The 27,889-nt window shown below is 31.9% G+C and overlaps 1 protein-coding gene across 1 annotated transcript in view; it reads left to right on the top strand.

Moving 5' to 3' along the window:
- The window catches only part of Ncam2 (neural cell adhesion molecule 2), a 185,616-nt gene that overhangs the window by 128,580 nt on the left and 29,147 nt on the right, over positions 1-27,889 (top strand). The window contains exons 14-15 of the mRNA XM_052159101.1: positions 2,523-2,644; positions 15,794-15,974. Coding sequence (XP_052015061.1) covers positions 2,523-2,644; positions 15,794-15,974 — 303 coding nt within the window. The remainder of the gene's footprint in view (positions 1-2,522; positions 2,645-15,793; positions 15,975-27,889) is intronic.

Raw genomic sequence — 27,889 nt, 5'->3', positions numbered from 1 at the left:
ATGGGATTTTTAAATGCAGGAAAGTGTTTCAATAATGTAGGGTAGTGAATTATATCTCTATTGAAGGCTTTTCTGAGTTAGTGGCAACTCGAGGGTTATAAAAATGGCATTTCTTCTAAAGATGGGAAAGTAAAAAAAGAGTGTAGTGGCATATAAATTATAAATATGCTCTTAGGAAATCTTTCATATTTAGAGTTTGATTAATTATATTATGTCTGCCTATTATACTGCCTTCATAGAAAAATGTTATGTGACATGTCACTTTTAATGAGACACAGCTAATATCTTGCAAATTATGTCAGCACTAAAAAAATACAAAATTCTAAATTAATATGTTACAAAATTGACTACGAGAGGGACAGAATAATATGTTGGTATTTTGTCAAAAGTTTCATATTTTCAGTAATTTTTAGTCAATTATGTTTTTCTAAAATTACTTTAAAATATAAAGGCATTGTTTTTGTATTAAGTAAATCATTTTTAAAATATGAGACATTGTACTGAAGAGAACTGAGCATAGCTGTTGCAGAATATGGGACAGCATCTGCCTGCTGCATGCACACAATCAGGTGGGCAACAATAAAGTTCTATTCTCTTATCTTTGAACAATGATTTTCCTGTTATTTCCCACAATCCATTATATGATACCCCTTCTATCCATTTCTAGTAATTCTGTCTTTTGATTCCCTCATTACTTTTTCACCAGGATGACTCCTAGGTAGAGTATTTCCACTTAAAATCAGAGCTCAGATGCAGGCTTCTCTAAATACATCTTGCCCTTCTTGTTTAAAATCCTCCAGGATGCCTCCATTCAAATCCTACCTTCCATCTAGATACATATATGCCCAGTGCTTTCTCCATCAGAAAAATATTGAAGTAGCTGGCTCGTGTTTATTTTCTGTACTAACCTATACATTTTTTCCTCCATTGCTGAGGACGGGCAGAGGTGTTGCAAATTGGTTGAAAATGGAGACACGATCAATTCAATAATACACTGGATAACCTTTACGGTTCTATTTACTCCTGTATTGAAAGACTACAGACAAGTTTTCTCCCCTTGAAACACTAGTGTGCATGTTTAATAAACTAATCTCTGCTCTTGAGACTGAGGACTTAGTTTAGTCATCAAAATGTTTGCTATGTTATGTAAGCATGAGAATCTGAGTTGAGATCAATAGCACTCTTATACAAGATGGGTAAGTGTTGAAGGACAGTAATGTCAGAGCTGATTGGAAGGTGGACTTAGGGAGATACTTGGTGCTCACTGGCCAATAAATCCTGTGGCATTTGTAAGTGTGCTGTATTAAAAAAATTGAGAGCATAATAGAAAAATTTACTTCTGGCATCCATATAGGTGCACATGTATGTGCATATGTGTGCATAGACAAATAGAAACACACACACACACACACACACACACACACAGAAAGAGACCACCACCACCACCACCACCACCACTGCCACCATACCACTACCACTACTACAAATCTTATTTTTCTGATTTTTCTTCATTTTCATTCATAAGACTTCTCATAATATACTGTTGTTGATTTTAAACGTTTGTCCTAAGACTGTGAATCCTTTGAAATTAGTTGCAATTCTGTTATTGATTAGTGGATTGAATTGCATGCAGACGGAAGACATTATTTTATCAATTTTACTACAACAGATTCTATTTTTGTTTCATATATTATTTTTCTAATGAATTGTGCATTGTAATAAAGTTACAATCTGCGCCAGTGTTCATGTGAATTAGATTTATATTAACTTAGGTACTAACATTTCAAAATAAATAGTGGGAGAGTTCTTGAAGCCCTGCATGCTTTTGAGGATCACTCGCTACTCAGAATTGTTAAAAAAAAGGACTGTCCTTTTTTTGAATGCTGTAGCCACAGATAAATTGTCCTTGCACCAGTAAACTACTTCCTATCACGTTCTGATTAACTACTGCAGATCACACTATTGAAGCAGCATAAAAGACAGAAAATAGTTTTAAATAGGACCGAGAGAGAGAGAGAGAGAGAGAGAGAGAGAGAGAGAGAGAGAGAGAGAGAGAGAGAGAGAGAATGGAATGAAGTAAAAATGATTTAATTGATATGATATACATTTATTAAACAATTAAAATCTTAAACATAACATTTTTAAATTCAGTCTTAAACCCATGAATGAATGCTTTCAGTGCATTTATATGAAATATAGTTGTTACCAGAACCTTAGATTCTGCTTTCAATTCTCTCCAAATGATATTATTAAATGAAAATGGTTGTATTACCATTATAAAATGAACCTATTCTATATAACATGGAAATTTCCACTTTAAGCATAGAAGTTATACTGAAACATCTGAGCTTTCAAATTCATTATATAAGCAAGCATCAAGTTGCAACACAAAGGGACAAATTGTCTAAAATAAATCATAAAATGTCATGTTCGGGTTACATAAGATGTTGACTTAATTATCAAGCACTGTTATGAGGCCTTTAAAGTGCGTTTTCATGAAGGAATATCATGTTACTTCTTAGGTGAGCCAAGTCCCCCATCCATACATGGACAGCCAAGTAGTGGCAAGAGTTTTAAAATCAGCATCACCAAGCAAGATGACGGAGGGGCTCCCATTTTAGAATACATTGTGAAATACAGAAGTGTAAGTATCGTTTGACTATTATATTGTATCATCGTTCATATTATATGAGGACTTATAATGATCTCACATATGAGTTGCAAATGAATGTATAGTGAATAATGAAAGGTTAATGTTAAGATTTCCATTCATGAAATTCAACATTATATCTGTGACCTTTACTTTTATTAAATTATGACCATAAATATTTGTCTTATTTCTATGACTAGTACTATCTCCTTTCCAATTGATCTAAGTACTTTTCTTTAACTCTGTGATTCATTGTATCTAATGTATGAACTCTATTAGCAACTTCTCATGTTGTTACAACATCCTTTCTGATAAAAGTAACTTAAGGAAGGAATGATTTATTTTGAAACATGGAAGTAAGTATTGGTAGTTTCTCATGGCATACACCTACCCTGAGTTTGAAGTGTAAAAGCATGCTGGGCAGTGGTGGCACATGCCTTTAATCCCAGCACTTGGGTGGCAGAGACAGGCGGATTTCTGAGTTCAAGGCCAGCCTGGTCTACATACAGAGTGAGTTCCTGGACAGCAAGGGATATACAGAGAAACACTCTCTCAAATCAAAACAAAACAAAAGAAAACAAAGTGTAGAAGTAGAAAGAGGAATGCTGGTATTCAACTACCTTTGACCTTAGTACATACTGGACTCTAGTCCATGAGACAGTACCAGTCACTTTAAACCATAGTGAGTCATCCTTTTTCTCTTAAATCTCTCAGAAGCATTCTCAAATATATGCCTTTTCTCTTAAATCTCTCAGAAGCATTCTCAAATATATGCCTAGTGGTGTGTTTTTAGAAGATTCTTTTTTTAAAAAAGAAACTCTTTGTTTTTTTTACATTACTATTTTGCCTACCTCAGGACCATATATATGTATATATGTGTATGTGTGTGTGTGTGTGTGTGTATGTGTATATGTGTGTGTATGTGTGTGTGTGTGTGTGTATGTGTATATGTGTGTGTATGTGTATGTGTGTGTGTGTGTGTGTGTGTGTGTGTACCTGTATGTGTATGTGTATGTGTATGCGTATATTTGTATGTCTGGCACCTTGCCACTATGTGGGATCTGGGAATTCAGTAGATTTCCTCTGGAACAAAAGCTAGTGCTCTCCTCCATGGAACCATTTCTCTAGCCCCAATGAATTATTCTTAGCACTTTCAAGTTGACAATGAAGGTCAACTGCTCATGAGAGGAATATTAGTATATCACGCCTAAGAAGAAGTTATTATAATGAATAGATCTATCAAAAGTTAAGTAAAGAATTGTCACTGACCTTTAGTAAAAGGGATCATTTTTGTTAATCCTGAATTGGTGAGTGAAGGACTGCTGAAATTAAGAGCCATTTGTGTCTTGTTAAAGGTGTTGGAGAAGGACACATAGGAGAGTGAGCAACATTTCCCATGCACATTAATCCAGTTTCATTATTATATATGATACCAATATTCACTGAGACTGATTCCTTCTCTAAACTTTCCCAAAAACTTTCCACAATTTTTTTTGTAATTTCTTCTTTCTTTCTTTCTTTTTCTCTTTCTTTCTTTTTCTCTTTCTTTCTTTTTCTCTTTCTTTCTTTTTCTCTTTCTTTCTTTCTTTCTTTCTTTTTCTTTCTTTCTTTCTCTTTCTTTCTTTCTTTCTTTCTTTCTTTCTTTCTTTCTTTCTTTCTTTCTTTCTTTCTTTCTTTCTTTCTTTCTTTCTTTCTGTCTTTTGATTTTTTTTCGAGCAGGGTTTCTCTGCATACTCTTGCCTGTCCTGGAACTCACTCTGTAGACCAGTCTGGCCTTGAACTCAGAAATATGCCTGCCTCTGCCTCCCAAGTGCTGGGATTAACGGTGTGCACAACCACTGCCTGGCTTTGTATTTTCAATAGATAAACTTAAAATTGTGCCTCTATGGTATTTGAGTGCATTTTTGATAGTTTCTTAAAATGTGCATTTTGTAAATTAAAACTATTTTTTAACTTGAAGATTTGATATCAAGACATTACAAAGATGAGATTGGTTTGGTTTGGAGTACATCAGCAATCAATTTTATATGCCATTTTCCCATTAAATTTTAGTGTTTCCTTTACAGGGGAGTTTTCTTTCTAAATTAATATATAGTAGCATTAATTCCTCTGCCCCCGCTCTCTTCAACATTTTACATGGTCTTCCAGATTCCCATTCAAATTTCTGGGCTCATATTTTTTTGAATTACTTTTGCTACACAAACCACACACACACACACACACACACACACACTTGCACACATGCACATCAACATGACCTGCTACATCTACTTTAGTGTTGTTTACTTGTATCTGTTTTCAAGTATGATCATGGATGTTCACTCTCCATTCTCTAGCCTTCAAACTGGCCATAAGGAAAAGCAAGATGTCTTTTGTATCCTCTGCCCTAAGGGTTCTTTTTCAGTGAGTCTCTGGAAATGTTCTTGGATTCTAAGCAGATCTTACCTGACAATACAATGAAACTTGTTAAAAACTTCTTAGAATGTCTAATTTTCTCGATTGAAAATTATGCAAACAAAATAATCTGTCTAAAGAATATAGATTAGAACTGCAAAATTACAATGAACAGTCCTTATATATCTCTTATCTACCGACAATTGTACCAAGAAAGTTTTTTTGCTAGAAAACATTGATAAATATTCATGATTTCTGAGGAAAGACATCAAAAATTATGTGAACGCTAAAATACAATGAAATAATAATGTGTGTACTATATTTGTCTATAAATACTTTTACTTGAAATAAAGCCATGTTTGTATAATGTAATGGACTGATAGAAGAGTACCACAAAGACAACATCCAGTGAGGTTAAAAACTCAGGAGACACCAGGTGTTGGCAAGGATGTGGAGAAAGAGGAACACTCCTCCACTGCTGTTGGAATTGCAAGATGGTACAACCACTTTGGAAATCAGTCTGGCGGTTCCTCACAAAACTGGGCATGACACTTCCGGAGGACCCTGCTATACCAGTCCTGGGCATATACCCAGAGGATTCCCCAGCATGCAATAAGGACACATGCTCAACTATGTTCATAGCATCCCTATTTGTAATAGCCAGAAGCTGGAAAGAACCCAGGTGCCCCTCAACGGAGAAATGGATAAACATAATGTGGTATATTTACACAATGGAGTACTATTCAGCCATTAGAAACAATGAATTCATGAAATTCTTAGACAACTGGATGGAGCTGGAGAACATCATACTAAGTGAGGCAACCTAGTCTCAAAAGATCGATTATGGTATGCACTCACTGATAAGTGGATATTAGCCTAGAATCTTGGAATACCCAAGACATCATCCACAAATTAAATGATGTCCAAGAAGAACAGAGGAATGGCCCCTGGTTCTGGAGAGACTCAGTGCAGCAGTATAGGGGAGTACCAGAACAGGGAAGTGGGAAGGGATGGATGGGGGAATAGGGGGAGGAAAGAGGGCTTATGGGATTTTGGGGAGTGGGGAGCCAGAAAAGGGGAAATCATTTGAAATGTAAATAAAAAAATATATCGAATAAATAAAAAAAAGAAAAAGAAAAAAGTAAAGAACCTACTACTACCCCTTTCCTAAATAAAAAATAAGAAGGTTGTTATTTTCAATGGACAGTAGTGGACATTTATATTCTAATGCTTTTAAGTCCCTATTATTATTAAATGTTAATAAATCAGACAGACATTAGGAGTGCTGCATTATTTTTGGTAAGTGTAGAAGTGTTATAATTTTGAGTAAGCTAAGAATATAGCTAGAAACAAAGTATACTACTGCATATGACATTCTTTTTCATCAAATAGAAATACAAGAAATACCATCATAAACACAGTTTAATTGGCTGTGTTAGAACACCGGACAAGAGCATGCCTAGTGTTCAGGGTACTCCATGTTTCCTCAGCTGCCCATAAACACTAGAGTAGAAAGTGTACCTCATATTCCCTCCTGAAGAAAAGTAGCTTAGCTTTGTTCTATGGATTTCTCTCTTAAACTCAGTACTGACTGCTGCTTCTTTTTGAAATATACGTTAGAACTCGGCAAAAGGAAATATGATTAAAAGGTATTAAAATAAGAAGATTTTTTTCTCTTTAGAATTAGATGTTTATTTGTTAGGTAATCCAGGATTAAGACAGCATTTCAGAAATACTATCAGGGATGAAATTACTTCTTTTCCTATTTGTCCGTTCTTGCAACAGGCTTTTATTCTTATTCAGCTTACATTATTCTCTTTAGAAGGTGGCTTTAAATTTATATTTAAGTTGTAGAGAATCAGGATATCAAAGTTAGCTGTATAATGTTAAGCTGAGTCTGCCCACCTTGCACCAAATAGCATTTTAAATTATAACGTCACCAAAAATTAAAATTTTATTTGTACAAACAGAATTATGTCTATTATGAACTTATTAGATGACTTAGAGGGCCAAGACCAGAGTTCAGTCCTCAAGAAATGCCTGATGTAAGTCCCAGACACTAGAAAAGCAAGAGGCTCCCAGGACCCACAGGGATGACATTAGCTGAAATACCCAACAAAGCCATGAAAGAACCTGTAGAGACCATATGGAGAGGTTAGACCAGTTGAGGGATGGGGCTACCCACGCTTCTCAAAAAATTTTAACCCAGAATTGCTCCTGTCTAAAGGAAATACAGGGACAGAGAATGGAGCAGAGACTGAAAGGCCATCCAGAGATTGCCCTACCTAGGGATTCATCCCATATGCAGCCAGAAAACCCAGTCACTATTGCTGATGCTAAGAAGTGCTTGCTGACAGGATCCTGATATAGTTGTCTCCTGAGAGGCTTTGCCAGAACCTGACATCCAAATACAGATGTGGATGCTTGCAGCCAACCATGGAACTGAGCACAGGACCTCAATGGAGGAGATAGGGGATGGACTGAAGGAGCTGGAAGGGTTTATAATTCCATAAGAAAAACAATATCACCCAACAAGATCCCCCAGGGCTCTTAGGGACTAAACCACCAACCAAAAAATACACATGGCTCCAGCTGTATATGTAACAGAGGATTTCCTTATCCGGCATCAGTGGGAGGAGAGGCCCCTGTTCTAGTGGAGACTCAGTACCCCAGCACAGAGGAATGCTGGAGTGGTGAGGCAGGATTGGGGGGTGAGTAGGGGAGCACCCTCATAGATAAAGCAGGGGGAGGGGTGCAATAGGGGGTTTGCAGAGAGGAAACCTGGAAGGAGGTAACATATGAAATGAAAAAAAAATAAGCAACAAAAAAATTAAAAATAAAGAATAAAAAAGAAAAGAAAAAGACAGCAACAAATGTTTACAAACTATATCCTGCCATTTTTATGAGCAATTTGACACACCAAATGCTCACACATATAAATGCACATTCACAAACAAATACTTGAGGTAAATGTGATTACTCTATAGATTTCTCTATATAAGGTGACTTACACAGTATTTTGATTTAGTGAAACCAATAACTGCTTGAAATGTTAAGGGCATTCATTTTATTATTTTAATGTTTATCATATTTATTTGAAAGAGAAAGTACTATTTTGTTTTGTATAACAATAGGGTTTTGAGAATTCAATTCTACAATGTAATATATTCACACATCATTTGCTCCAACTTACTAAACATCTAATATTAGCCCAGGCATGGTTGAAGGCAAAAACATGTTTCTATATCTAGCCAATCATTGTCAAAAATTTTATATTGGCCTTTTGGATTTTTAAGGTTATATATGTGCCTTTTTAAAGTTTATTAAAAACATAGTTAGCTCTAATTGATGGCCATTTGAAAAGGAAAAGTTAGTTTTCTCGAATCTCACTGGGGATATTAGCCACACATAGGTCTATGCTTAGCAGTACATGGCTTATAAAATATAAAAAAATGGTATTTATAACTGTCGTCAGAGGAGTTTTGTCCAGATGCTGATGGATACTGTTGCAAAGACTCCCAGCCAGACATTAATTGGACCTTAAAAATTCTGTGGAAAATGGGAAGAAGTATTGAAAGAGCCAGAGGTGTCATGGACACTACAAGAAAACCTACAGAATCAATGCATCTGGGCCCATAATGGCGCACAGAGACAGAACTGCCACCCAGAGAGCATGCACAGGACAGACATAAGCCCTATTCACATCCATAACAGTTGTGCATCCAGATCTTTGTTTGAGACTCCTAGAGCTGGAACAGAGCCTGTATCTGACTAAATTGCCTGCCTTTGGATCTCTTTCCCCTAACTGGGCTGCCTTGTCAAGTCTCAGTAGAAGATGTCCTTAGTCTAAATGCAACTTTATATGCTAAGGCTGGTTCTTTCTTTTTTAATATTTTTTATTCAATATGTTTTTTAAAAGGAGTTAGGTAATTTTTTTATCTTAGGTTTTGCTTGAATATTATTAATTTGACTTTATATTTTATATGATCTGATTTTGTGTGTGCATTTTTTGTATTTTATAAATGGTATTTCAGTTTTTATTTTGCTTTATTTGCTTTTTTGTTGGACTATTTTTGTTTGGTGAGGAGGGGACGGTCAGAGAAGGTGTTGGGGAAAGTGATCAGAATATTTTGTATAAAAATATTTTCAATAGAAAAATGGAATAGAAATTATCTGAGATTATTACATGGTAATTTCTGTAAATTTATTTACTTTTTCTAAATATAGACCAAAATGAATCTACTCTAAGAACTTATGTATGTATGTATTATCAATAATAATGATATTAATAATATTGAAGTTAGTCAAGTTTATAAAATGGTAATCAATATATCATAATTTTCAAATATTTGGTTATTAATATATTTCAATTTGCAAAGACATTATTGATACATTTCCATCTTCATTTAAATTAATCATCAAATTTGAAAATAAAAAGACATGAATTTGGAAAAAATAGGGTGAAGTTGAAGAGGAAAGCGGGAGTTGGTTATAATCATTTATCATTGTATGCATATATAAAATTCCAAATAATAAGGAAAATCCTAATTAGAAACTGAATTTAAAAATGGGATAAAGAGCTAAACAAAGAATTTTCACCTGAGGAATATCAAATGGCTGAGAAGCACCTAAAGAAATGTTCGACATCCTTAGTCATCATAGAATTGGAAATTAAAACAACCTTGAGATTTTGCCTCAGACAGGTCAGAATGGCTAAGCTAAAGATTTCAGGAGACAGCAGGTGCTAGAGAGGTTGTGGAGAAAGAGGAACACTGCTCCACTGCTGGTGGGATTGCAAGCTGGTATAACCACTCTGGAAATCAGTCTGGCGGTTCCTCAGAAAACTGGGCATAATACTACCAGAGCACCCTGCTATACCACTCCCGGGCAGATACCCAGAGGATTCCCCAGCATGTAATAAGGACACATGCTCCACTATGTTCATAGCAGCCCAATTTATAATATCCAGAAGCTGGAAAGAACCCAAATATCCCTCAGTGGAGGAATGGATACAGAAAATGTGATATATATACACACAATGGAGTACTATTCGGCCATTAAAAACAATGAATTCATGAAATTCTTAGACAAATTGATGGAACTGGAGAATATCATCCTGAATGAGGTAACCCAATCACAAAAGAACACTCATGGTATGCACTGACTGATAACTGGATATTAGTCTAGAATCTTGGCATACCCAAGACACCACTCACATATCAAATAATGACCAAGAAGGAGGAAGAACAAAGTATGGATTCTTGGATCCTTTGTAGAAAGGGGGAAAAATACCTGCAGAGACAAAAGTTTGAGCACAGTCTGTGGGAAAAACCATCTGTAGACTACCTCACCTAGGGATGCACCCTATATACAGTTACAAAACCCAGGCACTATTGTGGGTGCCCACAAGTGCTGGCTGACAAGAGCCGGATATAGCTATCACCTGGGAGGCTCTGCTAGTTTTTAACAAATACAGAGGGAATCACTCTCAGCCAGCCATTGAACTGAGCACAGGGTCCCCAATGGGGGAGCTAGAGAAAGGACCCAAGGAGCTGAAGGGTTTTGCAGCGCCATAGGAGGAACAACAATTTGAGTCACTAAGTACCCCCCCCCAAGTGCTCCCAGGGACAAAACCATCAACCAAAGAGTACACAGGGAGTTACCCATGGTCCCAGACACATCATCAGCAGAGGATGATCTTGTTGGACACCAAATGGGCTGAGGCCCTTGGTCCTGGAAAGACTTGATACCATAGTGTAGAGGAATACTAGGATAGGGAAGCGGGTGTGGGTTTATTGGGGAAGGGGATATGGCTTATGGGATTTGGGGGGAGGGGAGAACCAGGATAATGAACATTTGAAGTGTAAATAAAAAAAAACCTAATTTAAAAAATAAAAAAATAAAATTTGCCCTTTTATTACTTATGTGTAGAATATATTAAAAAAGAAACTGAATGCATGAAAATTTATCTTTAAAATTCCTCTATTTTTATTTATTATGCAGTTTTCTTCCTTCTGTCAAGTTATTGTCACAGGTCCTTCTAGTTGCTATTAACTCAATGACTATGTTAAGCTTCACAATAAAAGAAAACTTTTGAGTTGGTCATGGTGACATGCAGCATTAATTTCATTACATTGGAGAGTGAGGTTAGAATTCCTCATATAATAGGATGACAACACATATATACTTTTCTCAACAAATGAAACAATAAAATTGTTAGAATTTATCCAGTATTTCACATTCTTGTTCTTTTGTCATTAATCTGTCCCAATGTCCATCTTACCAATTCCAAACTATCAGAGGATTTGTCTTAAAATCTATGATAGAAATGACTGTTAATTCAAAGGACACCTGAACACTGATCAATTCTTCTATTATTGGTCTCAGTCACTGGTCCTGGGAGCACTATATTAAACATAAAACTAGAACCATAATGCAAGTTTTGCAAAACAGTTGTTTGGAGGCCATGTACTCTTTCTTTAATTATTTCTGTTTATAGTTAACCCATCATGAAGTGTACTTTCTAATTAGTCTTTGAATGGCCAATGGAAAGTATGGAATTTAGGTTACCTGTTGGAGCACAGAATCATATAGTAAAAAACAGGAATAAAAAGCTTCAATAATTTTTATTTTTATAAACATAAATAATTGTATAAAATATGAACAATATGAAATCATTAATAAGCAAGTAAAATATGCCTCTAGAGATTGTGCCAAGCCCTAAATTTTTTGTTGCTATCAGGGCAACAGCTTCTGTATTCAGTATTCTGAATTTACATCATGATAAGATCTTAGGAACTAGATCATCTGTACATTGTTTGAAAATACACTTCCCATTGACTTGCTTCTCAGGCCTCTGAATCCCATAGTGAGACTCTGTTTAACTCAGTTTTACATTGTATCAGCTTATATTAGCCATATATTTAATTAGTGCTCTCGTGACATGTTCAGAAACACTTATAATGTACTTCATCATTCCCATTCTTATTACCCCGTGTTGAATTTTCCTTCTCCGAGTCAGTTTACTCTTCTCTTGTACTCTATTTCTACTGTCACATCTGGCAAGGAGTTTTTAATTGTATGACTGTTATGATGAAAAAGTAGCTGAGGGAATCCAGAAAATCCTTAAAAAGACAGTTTTAATCCAAATGCCTGTGCTCAAGAATTTCCAAGAAGATACAATCAGCCAAACACCTGGGGATCAGTAAGCCTAAAAATCATTAACAGGACATTTAGTCTAGTGCTCACATTATGAGTAGCATACAAGGAAATCTAGTGATCTTAAGTCCATATTAGGGTTCCTGATATGAGTATATTTCCCTTGCAATGTAAAGATTGTATCTCATAAACCATAGTATCTGTCATAGCCTCAGAGGACCTATGGATCTCTTATAAGACAATATTTTCTGCAGGATGCAGCCTCAGTCTAAGAAGCATTTGCTTTCCTTAGAGGATAGTCTGTGTTTCATGGTGCTGTTCTTCCTAGAACGCAAGTTGTCTCCAAGTACAGGATAACAATCTTTCTCTGCCTTCAGTCTTGTGAACCTATGGGAAGAAACAGTATTTTGAAGCTCTTAAGTACATGTTATCCCTAAAAGAATCACTAGATTTCTTCTTTTAGCTAAACTTTCAACTGCACTATATGTGGGAAGAATATAACTTAAACCATATAGTCTTTATGTGCCAGCTCCTTACATGAATTTTATTTTAATTTCACTGAGTAAAGACAAGATTGTAGACATTCTCAAAGAGAATAATTACTTGTAGCTTCTAAACTAGGCAGCAGACATTATTCTAAGTTATACTGTTGCAAAGTGCTTTTATTTGTTCACTCACACATTAAGAAGACAGAATAGGATGTTTTAGAAATGACCTAGAGTATTAAAAAAAGGATTCAAAGTCTCTATAAACACTTAATGGACATTAAGTTTTGTAGTAATAATGCTATGAGATCAAGTTATTTAGAGAATAAAGAAAATATATTAACCTGAAAGAATAGATATGAAAGTGTAAGAAGCTATTTTAAATATGGGGTTTTATATTTGTAGTGTTACCGTAACTACATATAACTTAATAGCTTTTATTTTTTCATGCAACTGAGAGTTTTCCACAAATTTCTGTTTAATTGGTGGTTACAATATGATCACAACTACTTCTTAATGTAGGGATAATAAATCTCTCCTAACCAGAAAAAAAAAAATGAAGAAATTCAGATGCTTCAAATCAATTGGGACAAGCAACAGTATTTAGGGCACACATTTTTAAGTGTTGCCTGACTTTTTAAAACCTCTTGAAATCTAGATATGTATAATAATTACTAAATAAAACAGAGAAACATAATTTATTCAAGAGTCTTAAGTTAGTGAATATAGAAAGCTGAAAGTGATAGGATGTGTATTACAATATATTATCCCTTCAAAACATATTAGCATGTATATTTAAATATATTTAAAGACTTCAATTAGGGATAATTTGATATATTTCAAATGATAAATATGGACGAATAATGGAAAGTAAGAAACATTCAAGTAATTTATTTTCCTTATGCTCTTTACTATGAAAGAAAGTTTTATTTATCTTGGGTTTGATAATATAAAACACAACTTTGTGCAACAAAACTAATATAACTATGGATCATCTTGTTATCTCAAGTTATTCATTTACAAATAATTCTGTAATAGGAAAATATCAGAACTGATAACAAGTTTTATACCTTCTAAGTAGCAAATAGAAAAGTTAAGTTGCATAAATTCTGCTTACTTCTGCAAAGACTTATGAGGAATTGGTAAATGGACTGTGTGATTAAGAAATTGTAGGGACTAAGAATTTCTTACTACTCGTATGAATTGTAAATCATACAACCCAGGAGTTAGATGGACCAAAATGCATACTGGCATCTTAACTAGTCTTATTTTATATATACATTTTTTAAAAAGTAAGATTGTGTTGGCTACAGTTTCTACAAAGTCTTAAGAAAGGTAATGGGTTACCTCTTGCTGAGAATGAGGGCATTAAGAAGCTCCTCTATGAGCACTAAACACTGTCCTTTATGTGGTGCATAGGCAGTAATCCCCAAATTCGTGAAATTAGGATGCACATCACTAAGGAAGAGCAGCACTAACTGTGATATGATCTTAATATTTCTCACAGAAAAGAATTGGTTTATAAAAGCTTTATTAAAGGGCCATGACAATTTTCAAAAGAACCTCTTCTCTTTGTTTAATTGGCATATTAGTAATAGTCCTAGTCAGCAAATCATCTCATTAAGCTACCTAGAGGGACACTTTGCCACTCGTTATCTTAAATCATTCCCTGGACACTCTTGTTCTATAAATCAGGCAGTCTACAAATGCATAAATGAGATTCTCATGCCTAGGGGAGTATTTGGTAACACCCACCTTAATTTTTTCCCCTTCCATGTGGAGTAGCAATTATGGGATTAAACTACCTCCTTGTTTTAGGCTCAATGGAAAAGAAATTAATTTATATGGGAGAATTATCACTCCTCTCTCAGCTTCTTTACACTGTCAGCATAAAATGACATAGGGGTTTAATTCACTACATTATGAGTTCAAGCAATTAAGTGTTAAATGGTTGGTAACTTAGAAGGCACACGTATAGCAAATGCTTGATTTTAGGAAATAGTATTTTTGAAAATTAGAAAATTTACATAAAATCTCAAAATCCCATAATATACTTTTTTTGTATAGTTTTGGAGTCATAAAATGAAAGAACAAGCAGTTAGAAGTATAACCTTTGGCCTAGAATAATCTATTAGCAGGCATGATATAAATTTTTCATGTTACTTCCCTCAAATACAAAATAATAGTCACATATGAACCCAGATCAGAATTTCATAGAGTATCTCTGATTATTAGACTCATGATACAGACACAAGGGAATGAAAATATCAATAATTTTACTCATCGCCTGACTTTATGTAAACCACACACAAGGAAAAATGTTAAAAATCGGACACATGGGCTAGAAAATTGTTTTGGTGTTATGACTACTAACAACTGTTGCAAAGGACTTGTGTTGAGTAACCAATATATTTATTTTGAGGCTCACAAACTCCGGTAACTGTAGTTACAAGGTCAGCTTGCATCAGCATGAACATGTGCATATACACAAAGGTATGTGCAAAGGCATGTGAACCAAGTTCATGTTCTCAAAGTTTTAAGAGTGCAAGATATACTGTTAATCATATCTGAAATTTTTATATTTAAGTGTTTAATATGTCAGAATCCAATTATTATCTACTGTTTAATTTAGATAAACACTGCAATACATTTGATTAGACTAATTTGGATTGTTTTACAAATATGGAGTTATTTAAATATCAACTTCTCTAAAATTCTTACAGAATGAATAAAATAATACTCAGATAGTAACTTTAAAGATTTCCAGTCATGGTGGCCTTAAGATGGGCATTTTAAAACAGATATAAGAAATTGCAAGACTCAGGCAACTGAGGTAGTATTACTGCAAGATTGAAATTAAAAGAGTAAAACAAATAGGTTGAATTATACAATCCCATGATTAATTTGCAGTATTATCAGTTCTTGGCTAGTATATTAATGTTTATATAGACAAATATTAGAAATGACACTGAATTGATTGCATTAGACATTTCAAACATCCATATTTACAATACTGAAATAAAAACACTTACAGTATTCCAATAAATTTAAAGTAAAATCTTTTCATAGCACTATTTATCTAAACCTTCTTTCTCTATTTCCACAGAAAGACAAGGAAGATCAGTGGCTAGAAAAGAAGGTGCAGGGAAATAAAGACCACATTATTTTGGAGCATCTGCAGTGGACAATGGGATATGAAGTGCAAATCACAGCTGCCAACAGACTGGGGTATTCTGAGCCTACAGTGTATGAGTTCAGCATGCCCCCAAAACCCAACATTATTAAAGGTAAGCAAGATGTTATCCATTCTTCAAAATAGCATGACATCATCTTTCTAAACCCTCTTATGTATTTGACAAATAATGAAAATTAACATATATAAACTGAAATGCCAGTTTTTGGTTCTAATCATGATTACTTTTGCATATGATAATGGAGTTTCACAGTTCTTGTCAATATGAGGTATTTTATATCTGAAAAAAATGATTTGATAATCAATTTTGATTATCATTAAATTGGGGATGATGAACAGAGGGAAAGGAATGAAAGGGAGGACAGATGAAAACATACCTGGAAACATTTGGTGAGATCAGAAGAAACATTTGCAAAGACAAGTTCTCTGCCAACCCGGGGGGAGTTTGTTTTCCAGCTTTGGTTTGTTTGTCCACAGCTGAAAACAAGCTCAGCCATTCCTAACCAAAGAAGTTGATTTTGGAAACAAAATCACTGCGGCAGAAATAACTTAAAATTCAATTTGATTAAGAACTAGAGCTGGGGTTACAAGCAGTGTCAAATAAACCAGGGAACATTTAACCTGTTTTTAAATATAAACCAATCATTGATTTCTGTGGACAGTATAATCCTTATTCCATTGCACATTAATATGCTAATAACATAGCATGTTATTAAAATTTTTCTCAAACTCATTCTATGAATACAATGAAGACGGCATATGCCAGATCAAAATGATATTCAGCTCTGTCAGTTTGTTTCCAATTAAAATGTTTTCTCATAATAAGTATTGTTATTTGATTAATGAATAGATGTTTGTAAAATATATTTTCAATATATTTCATTACCTATATGTGATGAGAAAAAATATTCATTCATAAAATCATGGCTCATTTCACTTATAGCACATACCATTATTAGGACATAATATTTTTCAAATAAGAAAATATATAAAATGCCATTGTGGTTATATGATTTAACATATTATTTCAAGATGACATCAATGTGACATGATTTTTAATATACTAGTCTTTTAAAATTGAATGAAATTTGATATAATTAATTTTGATTAAACTATATTTTACAGATCATAAGGTTTAAAACTAATTGAACTTGTAACCAAGTATCGCTAATAATTATTTACAATCACTTTAAACTATATGTTTTTGAAATTTTAAAAATAGGGTCTTCCCAAAAAATTATAGGTAGCTCCTAATATTATTATTTTTTTAATTTGAAAACAATTCCTGTGATATCACATTATATTCTTAGGAGTGGGGCAAGGAAGAACTGCTCATTTTACAGATTTGCCTTTAAGCATATTGATTCATCTCAAGTCTACTTCACTTATATATGCTTAAATCTTGTCTTTGGAAAGTGATTGGTTTTTCTAAATAAAAGTGGTTGGATATAGGAGCATTTATTTATTTATTTGTCTTGGTAAATTTGAAATACCAAAAACCTCATCTATAATTATATTATGCTTATGATAATTATATTCCATGCATGTCTCCTAAATGTGAGTTTAATAAAATCTCACACTAAATCATTGTAGCTGACAAAAGAATCTAAAGTATATCCAACTTCCTGAATTGGTCCATATGGGCAAATTAAATTATGATTTAATCTAGCCATTTAGTGTAATTTCAAACAAAAATGTTAGTGCTTTATAAACAAAAATAAAGATTTATGTAAAATAATAAATATGATTATGAATAAATATGATTATGACTATATAACTGACAGTTATTTGAATTTCTATTGTCTTACAACACCATAGAACACCATAGAAAAATAATAACTCACATTTTTTATATCTTAAACTTTCTAAGTAAAAATACTAATATTTAAGAAGATGGAAACAAATTTTATCACACTATATATACTGTATAATGCATAACATTCTCATACTCTATTCCATAATTTATTATGTTACCTGTCTTTTATATCTTGTAAAATATAAAGTAAACTTTAAGTCATGATACAATTTGTCAAAAATAAAATATAGCAATTGTATTTATTGTTCTTGTCTCAGTATTCTATAAATAAATGGTAAATAAATAGCCTATAAATAGCAAATAAATAGCATATATACTGTGAAATTTGATGATGAAATATTTTCCATAGGAGAAATTTTCTGAAGATACTTGAAGTAATTAAATTCCAAGTATGTGTGTTACATGGGAGAAATCTTTGACACGTGTGCTTGTTTCCTTAGAAACTAGAAAAAAAAAAAACCCAAAACCCTGAGTGCAACTGTAGAGTATTTGGACATGTTTGCCTCAAGAGAATCATAGGGGTGGGGCTATGTCTCAATGGCTTATAAAAACCATGTAATTAACTCTCAGAATCTTAAAAGGAGATAAAAAATTAATAGCATTTAACAGCTGTAGTCATTATATACTTTGCATTCATATGACTAAGTTTAAGTGATGAGACAACATATATTACCAAAGTGACTCAGAGAGTTGACTACAAAGAAACTAATAGTCATCTGGTCTACCAAATCCACTCTAGTTGAAAGGTTTCATGGGTTTCCTCCCACAGTGTGGCTGAAGTTGAGAATGTACACTCCTTCCTTATATCATCCTGTTTAGAGAATGAAGAGCATATAGTCCAATACTCATCAAGCATGTAATGCCAAATTATTATTTAGATATTCATGTTGCAAATGAATAAAACATGGCTTGGAAGTTTATGAGGCTTTGACAATTGACAGCTGAATAGATTTTTGTGGCTTAGTAGAGATTAAACCACTCAAAAATAATATTTAAATTCCCTAAAGTGTTTGTGTTTGCAATGTTCCTTGAGATTTTTTTCAGCTCTAGAGGTGTGATGGGCCCAGAAATGGTATTCAAGGGAATATTCTTAATTGTTAAAAAAAGAATTCAAGTACTAAGTACCAAGACCTGTGATACAAGAAGAAGGAAACATGAATTTTACACCTTTTACCACCATATAATTTTAAGGCCTTTTAGAATTACTGGAGAAATGTAGCCTGGAATAGAAATGGAACCAATTGGGGAATAGGACCTTAGCATCATAACCAATCCCTGTAGAGAAACATAAAAGAAATGGCTTGAAAGTTAGAATAAGGCATTATGTCCTGAAGTACACTAACAATGTTTAAAATGCTGTGGAAAAAATTGATCCAAAATGAACAAATGTCATTGCGTGCAGGTTTGCCAGAGTAATTCAGAGAGAAAGACTAATAACAAATGAGTTAAAACTTTCATATACAATGGCAAGGCTTGCTTCCCCTCTAGGATAATGGTTATAAGAAGCTTGCCTATCAATTTGGGTAGAGGAAGTGGAAATCATGAAAAAGACATTTAAGATGAAGAAAGCCAGACTCTTTCACAGCTGACATAATAAGAACCCAGACATAGGGTAGACACAACAGGGAAGCCTGTCAAGCTAGCTTAGAAGGTAGGAGATGATTTTGTTCTCTCTATGCAGTGCAATGGGTAGAAAGTCAATGCACCCAAGTGGAAAGAATTAAAATGGATTTTATCATACCAATGTTTCATAAAAAAATTAAAAAATTTAATAATTGAATCCAGTGATTGGCAAGCCATATTAAGACACATGGGAGGTATGCTTTTGTAGACTAAAAATTGTTTAGTTACCATCTTGAGGTGATAAAGTTGTGATGATAAAGATATTGGAAGCATTTAAGTATGTAACATTAAACAGAGTTAAATTATAATTTTCAATAGTAATTAAAAATGATCTTCATAGATCACAATTTATGTGGTTTCCCTTCTCTAGTTTTAAATAAAGGATAAATTCAAGATCTTAACTGAAATGTTCTATTTAAAATTTGTAAACTTAAATCTTTAAGACAGAGATAATGGAAAATTAATATTTTTGCATATTTGTATTATAGAATGTCTGAGTAGGTATACAGATATTTTACTCATGAAGCACATTATTCATATGCATTTACAATAATTCTAAACAATGACCTTTATCTAGAGGGCAGATGTCAACTGTGTGAATAAAATATTACTCTATAATAATCTGCCTAGATAATTTTATATACCATATATAATTTTGACTTTTTTCTGTATATATTTTGGTAGCAATTTTATTTCTCTCTAGGTTTATGAACCTAGACTTAAAACTAGTTTTGAAATTATAATATACTGTATTTTTGGTTAAAGATAGATATTTTAACGATATGTCTTTTTATGGAGAAATGGAACATACAAAATGAACTAGATGTCTTTATATTAGGGAGCCAACTTCATTTTATCATAATGTATAAATTAAAATTGAATTATAAAATTATAAATGAATACATGAAATCAGAACAAAAGAATTCACTTGAATATCAAATAAAAATACTTTCAAATGATTCATTTTATCTTTTAGACTATGCAATAAATAAATCCAGAACAATCATCATATCATGGTCAAATTAAGAATATAGGACTTGGTTTAACTCTCTGAAATTCTCGATATAATAAAATTGTTGCTACTACAATTTAATATTATTAATCTTTAGTATATACAGAAACATAAAATTATAAATTATTTTTATGATGATTATTTTCAAAATAATTTGTGAATTGGTTCTGTAATATAACCAATAAAGTTTGGCAAGAAACATGTGACTGAATTTTCCCAAATTTTACCCTTGTGTATCTTAATGTTTACTTGCATTTTATAGAAATTTAATTTTTTCAAATTTTACTAATAGCTGTATAATATGAATAATAATAAATTATGGTAGAGTACTGAGGACTGTTACAGGGTTATGTGTACTATGGCACTATTAATGTTTTATTTCCTAGTGGGATTGACAATAACTACTTCATCATTTTTTATGTTTACCATACAACCATAATTTTTCATTTTAATGACAATAATAATGTCAGGCATCATGGTATAAATGTTATTGATATTAGCTCTCATAAATTTTTTGTATAAAACAATTATTTTCAAGGACGTTTCATATAATGTTTTAATTATCATTGTCAGAATAATTATTTTCTAGGTAAATATAAATAGCTGTATAAAATTTTTCATTAATTTTTTCTCCTTTTTTCTTTCCTACTGTTGTTTCTTTTTCTTTCCTTTTTATTTTTACAACTTTATTATTTTGTTATATTTTATTGTGTTTTATGTTTGAAAATGATTTTATCATACAGATAATTGCTGTGAAGCGAATAAAGGTGAAAATGGAAGCCACTCATGGCACTTGAATGCTGTTGGGTTTACTTTCATAATAGCCATGAGTTTGTCTTGCTTGTTTTAGTGTTTTATGTTCTGTGGTACTCTCTGAACAGAGATAACAAAAGAGTAACTACAGGATAATTAAAATTTATAATCAAAATTTTCAGTCCAATTTATATTTACACAATTAGCATTCCCATGAATTCAGCACATTCTCTAATTTTATCTGGGTAATTTGGAAGAAAACAATGCAGAAAAAATATCCACAAGAACTTTTCTATGCAAAGACTTTCTCAATAACAATATGTTTGACTATAAATTCATTATTTTGCAAAGCAGAATTGTTACATTGAACTTAAATATTTTCTATAGCAAGTCTTATTTCCATTTTAGTTTGCAAATATCATTCAACATCCATCCACAAATATGAAACATGTAAATTGTTGTTTTACAAATTTGGGAACCACTTCTAAATGTCTTTACTACTGTTAAAATTTCTGGTTTTGTGACCATTTCTCAGATTTTATAGTGTCTACCATTTACATAAACCATAAACTTGATGTCCTATTATATAAGATACATATATTTCTTGTTCTGCTTTCTGTGGTTTGAGATAAACAATGTCTGAAGGAACAGAATTTAATCAAGTATCTTCCTTTCAACTTGAAGATCCAAATAACATTTTCTTAAATGAATATGTCTCTCTCCCATTGTCCATAGTAAGTAAACTTAATCTCAATATGTTTAAATTTAGTAAATTCCTGTTAATCTAAGGACAGTGTTGCAAATCTATTATCTGATGCAGGTATCTATTCCATTTTCATTACTGTTGACAGTCACCCTCTTTTGTAAGCATTACAAGGAGAAGCGGCCATTTTAGGCATTGTTTTAAAGGATATGAAAATGGGAGGGGGAAAAAAAAAAGCACTGCATTCAGATAAAAACAAACAAACCAACAAAAAATCCTAAAACTCAATCGGAAGAAATACAGTAAGAATGCTATTTCTTTCTCCAGTTTCAATCATTTGTTAATGAGAAGAATGTGTTGTTAGCATTGAACAGCATCCTCACAAATAATGATTACTACTTAAGTCAATTAAGAAACCACACAAATGCACAAATACCCACACCCACAAACATAAACACACACAAACACAAGCACACACATATGCACATTCAACCACCTCATTATATAGACAGATATAACAGTCTTTACTTGTCCTATCAAAATATAAATAAGAAAAATTACAGCTTATGATATTCATCCACTAAAATCAAGCCTTCAGTTCTCTGAAACACCATCCCTACTTTGGGTTACCCAAACATGTGATTGATTATGTGATGTCCAAAGAGATTGTATGTGCATTAGTAGCCAGCTTTATTGTAATTTATAATTTAAAACATTTTGACTTTTAATTTTTGTATTTGTATGGTAATTTGCAAACTTACCTGAAAAAATATTCCTCTTTGCTGAAACGACAAAAATTCTAATTCTTATAGTATTGAACTAAAATTACTATCTGGGGAATATTTTTTATTTTTGCAATATAACATGACTCATGCCTATATATATATATATATATATATATATATATATATATATATATATATATATATATAACATTAAATTAGATTCCTTGATATTTTCCTGAAGAGATGATATGGTCATTAATGATTAAATCAAAATATTGAAATTGGCATATTCAAGAAAAGCAATTCTAAGCATCTTTCTTCCCTTCTTTAATCCACAACTTAAAATATATCCATGAAAATGTCATCTGCTATTTAACTTGACCTGAAATCACAAATCATTTGGAAAGCATGAAATGTATGCTTGGCCAATTATATCGATTGATTTTTTAAAATTTATATTCCATAACTGAACATTACCAAGATTGATACCAAGAACACACAATTTCAAAGTTACAAAGAAATGTAATGTATCATTTTTGAAAACACAAATGTATTGCACTGTTCCAAAGTATCATAGAAATTACACACTTAGTGATATATTAAGGTACTGGCAAGGCTCTTGTTGCTAAGTTATGTCTTTTATTGTCCAAGTTACATTACTGTGTGAAAACATAAACTTCTCCTTTTAACCCATTTGTGTACTTAGGATCAGTCAGCGATAATCTACACTGTGATAATTAACAAGGAAATCATAAAAAAAAAATCCATATACTTCTTACTTTCTACGCTCTACTTTTTCCTCTTTGCTTTTAAATAAATTTCAATTATTGAAAGTATAGGAATATGTATAATGAGGTGAGGGTACTATTAACTATTATAGATTGTTATATAACTTTTGATCTAACAATACGTATATCATATTACATAGGGTTAATAGTATTTCAGTAGTTTTTAAACATAGCGTAACAGTGATGGAGCTAAATGGATTTGCCTGTGCATGCAATGCCATGTTATTTGTATGTATATGTGTGACATCAGGGTATTTTTTTATTCATTTCAGAGTGTCTCCATTTTCTCTTCTCAATCCTAGCACAGTAACCCTAGCACCTAGATTCAAGAGACTCTACTTCCCTTTATAAGTTTTATAATTATTCATTACATCACTCTGTGAGGTAACAGTAGGTTCTTCCCTACAAAATGTCTTCTCTGACAAATTGCCATTCAAAATCCTCCTCTTTATGCTTGTATGGATTTATAGAACAAAGTATTTAGGAAATTCATCCTTAGTTTCTTTCAAAACCTATGAGGATGCATAAATGTAGTTAGTAACCAAAAAGAAGAAGTTTAAAATGTTAATGGCCTTCCCCTTTTTCTCTTATTTTCATTTTCCTAATTTATCTAAAAAATGTGAGATTTTGATTAGATATATTTAATAAATGTTAAACATTAGATTTAGACTTCCATTCTGTTTTATATATGCATACATATATGTGTATATATATATATGTATATATAGTTTTTACTAGTATGTAAGAAATATAATCACATAATTTATTTTCTAATAGGTTTTAAAACATACATCTTTATGTTTAAGTTATTCAAAATGGCATATATAACTATACAAATTGTGGAAAGGAAATTAACATGATAACTGTCATCCATTAATTCAAATACTGTTTATTTAACACTGCACATTTATTAGGATTCAATTATATTCAAATCAATGAAAGAAAACATTCAATGGATCTGTGTTTTGATTTGACTACTCTTTTCATTCACCAAAGCATAGAGTGCATAAAATTTGTCATGCACAACCAAATTAGAACAAACACAACTGGGTATATTAACCTTAAGTATTAGGTGATATTCTCTCACAACAAATGGAGAAAACATTTTTAAAGTTAATATGACTTTGGCAATTCATGATGATCAGATTATAAAGAAACAAAAAATTAGTGTTCTATTCTTATTTTTAAGAAGTTTCAAAATTATTCTTCAAATGCAAACAATCAAAATTGTTCCTTGTTGTTATAATGTTAGAAATTGTCAGTGTCCTAAATAAGTTATTGACGGCAGTAATTATTATCATGCATAATTTTCTGATCATATAATTCCACCTGAATAAATCCATAGGCATACATACAAGTAAGTGCCATATGAAACTTGCTATTTTCATGATTTTATGATGATTTATTCCTGTGGTGCACAATGCTATGACATTTAACATTCTTAACAACTCCAAATTAATCATCCTTTTTATCTTCAAAAACATATTCTTAATAATTATGCCACCATTTTTAAAAACTCATTACCCTTTCTGCCATTTATTCTCTTTTCTGTCTAAGAATGACTATATTTCCTTTAGTTGGTTTTTTTGCTAATCACACATAAAATTTAATTGATGTTCCGGTAGTTACAGAGAAATATATCATATAATATTGAGCCAATGTATTTAATATATTAGTCACATTTGCACAAATACATAAAAGTTCTTGAACTGATTATGAAATCAATTTAAATTGCAAGCCAATATCCATATGAATTAGGTCATAAAAAATTTAGTTAATTACACATTCTGAAGAATTTGCTAATATAAAGTTCAGTCCTTACCTAAGTAAAATATTCCAAAATTTTCATTTTGTACTTTTCTCAGTAATGAATAGTTCACATTATTATTCTATAGTCAACATTTTAAAATTGTATTGTGTTCACACAGATGACAAAACGTTTATTTACTTTAAAGATAATTTATATGTACCATGATGAAACAATAATGGCTCTCATGTATTGCTTTATTTCATATAAATTAAATTTGTTATCTTGTTTAGGATTATGTACTAGATAAAATTAATAATCATGTATTGAATCTTCCTTTCTAGTAATTAACTTTTAATCCTAAAATATTTGTTAGGAAATACTAAGTATATAAAGCATGTTATTTTGTAAAATCAATTTACTAGAATTTCTGGAAATAGAAAAAAACAAAATTAAATTGTGTAAAAATTGCACATGTTTAATTAAAGTATTGTGAAGTGTTCTAGGGGCACACCAATCTTTGATAATATCTTCTGCAGTTTGATATTTATTTTTATCTATTTTGAAGTACAGACTTGCATTCATCCACATATACCTATATTTCATTTTAAGTATAAACTAACATTGGTTTTGTAATATCTAGGCATTAAACAATTTCTCAATTTTATTATATTTAAAATGAATTAATTTATTTTTATCACTTTGCTTTCTGAAAGACAATATGAAGTTACAGGTTATGAAAACTGAATCATTTTGAAGTACAGCATCATTTAAAAATTATATTTGATTCAGTTATATTCAATTATATTTTATGTATGTATTAACTGGGCCATGTAAACTCCTAAGTCTTTTGAGGAAAAATAAACTAGAAGTAACTGCCTTCAATAACATCCACAATTCAAACGTACTTATGAATATTTCTCTCATAACTTTACATTGACTTTATGTATTTTTTACGTTTGAAACTGACTATTTGATCATTTTAATGGCATTTGTTTTCATCTCAAATTATTTTACTGAAAATATGTACATGTTATAAATGTATTGTCTTTGCTATCATCTCTTATTTAACATGCCCCCATTTATTATCCAGTGCAATGTATAATCCTGTGCATGTTCTCCATAGTGTATTAAATGTCATTTTATTTTATGTATCTCTGTGTCTTCTTCATTGTTGTAATAAAGAAAACTGTGGAAAGTCTTCGTTACATGTGTTTTCTTTATTACTGTTCCGTCTTTTTGTCCTTCTGTGTGATTTCATTTTAGCTGGTCAGATTCAAGCTTTCAATACTTTTTCTTGTAGTCAAGATTAGTGACGAATGTTTGTTAGTGAATGGTTTCAATTTTGAGATAATAAAAACATATAATTGTTCAATGTGAATATTTAATTCAAATATTTTACTTTTTGTAATATAATAATTTGTGACACCCAAAGAATACCATAAAATATAGTTGCAAAATCATGAATATTCTCTGTTCTCTGTACATAAATTATGAAGCACAAATTATAAATTTTTTGTTTATGGATAAGAACAATAGTAACTATAAAGGCCAGAAAATATGTTTTTTAAAACACAAACTCTCAAACACCATGGGGAACAGATTTAGTAACACATTCAATTTCACCTTCACATTAGCCATGTATGATACAGGGTATATCTCTTATATTATAGAGGCTAATCCAACTTCAGAAAAGTTGAATAATTTTCATGTTAAAAAGTTATTTCAATCTACTTAACACTATTATTTGATTAGTTAGAAACATGTGGTTTCAAATTGTTCCTTCTCACCATGAAAATTAAGTTTGATTGTGTATTGATAAATGTCCCTCACACATACAGATGAACATGTAAGCCACACAGTTTTAAACAAGTCATATACAGAATCAGTAGTATAGTATTAAAGAGAAATTGCTATTTCTCAAGATCCACGTTACTTTTTGTTATTTTATGTTATTTTTACTCATGGGCATGCCACTCAGAAAGTTCTAGCATAATATATCTACCATTGACTTAAGTGAATTTGGATGTGCTTCAAGCTGAATTGAAAGTTTAAGTTTTCTATTTTTTCCAAATGAGTAAAAGATAAGGATGTTTAACATACTTAGATATAAATATTTACTTACCTTTTATCTACACTTATTCTTCCTGAAGCTCCTTTAACAATGATGATATGCAATGGAAAGTAATTATCTCACAACCACTGGAAATTGTCGTTCCACCTGCTGTCCACACCACCTGCTGCGGTGACATTGTTGTGTGTTGTCATGGCCTCATTGTGTGACGTTTGAGAAACCAGGGACATATGAGGAAGTATACAATTTCCCAATCAAATACTCACAAAGTTCTAATATTTTATTAAATTAACAAAGACAAGTTTTTAAAAATCCAGATAGCTAGTTATTCATACTTTTACATAACTTGAAGTGTAAATTTCCCTCTCTGTTTTAATTTCTATAGCTGTCGTAACTGTAGCTCTGGCTTATCAATAAGACAGTCATATCCTCGTGACTTAAGTTCTCAGATTTTTTTCCTGATTGGTCAAGCAAATCCCTGCACCAGGAAAATGTACGCACTTGCTAGACACACTTGTTCTTTCTCTCTTTCTTTTCAGTTACTTATTTTTAATACCAGTCCATATTTAAGCTTTGTGATTTCCGGTCAATTAGTTTTCCTTTATTATTTGTTAACATTTTCATCAACCTTCAACATAAAGCTACTTTCCAGACACCATTTTTGTTTACAATTGATTTTAGTAAGTTTCTTATTCTTCTACAACATTCTAAAAATGCCATAGAATAATTGTTACATAGTTCATAAAAATAGGTAGCTTACTATTTATA

This window comes from Apodemus sylvaticus, chromosome 15 (genome assembly GCF_947179515.1).
Source record: "Apodemus sylvaticus chromosome 15, mApoSyl1.1, whole genome shotgun sequence".
NCBI lineage: Eukaryota > Metazoa > Chordata > Mammalia > Rodentia > Muridae > Apodemus > Apodemus sylvaticus.
This window is presented reverse-complemented; position numbering and strand designations above follow the sequence as displayed.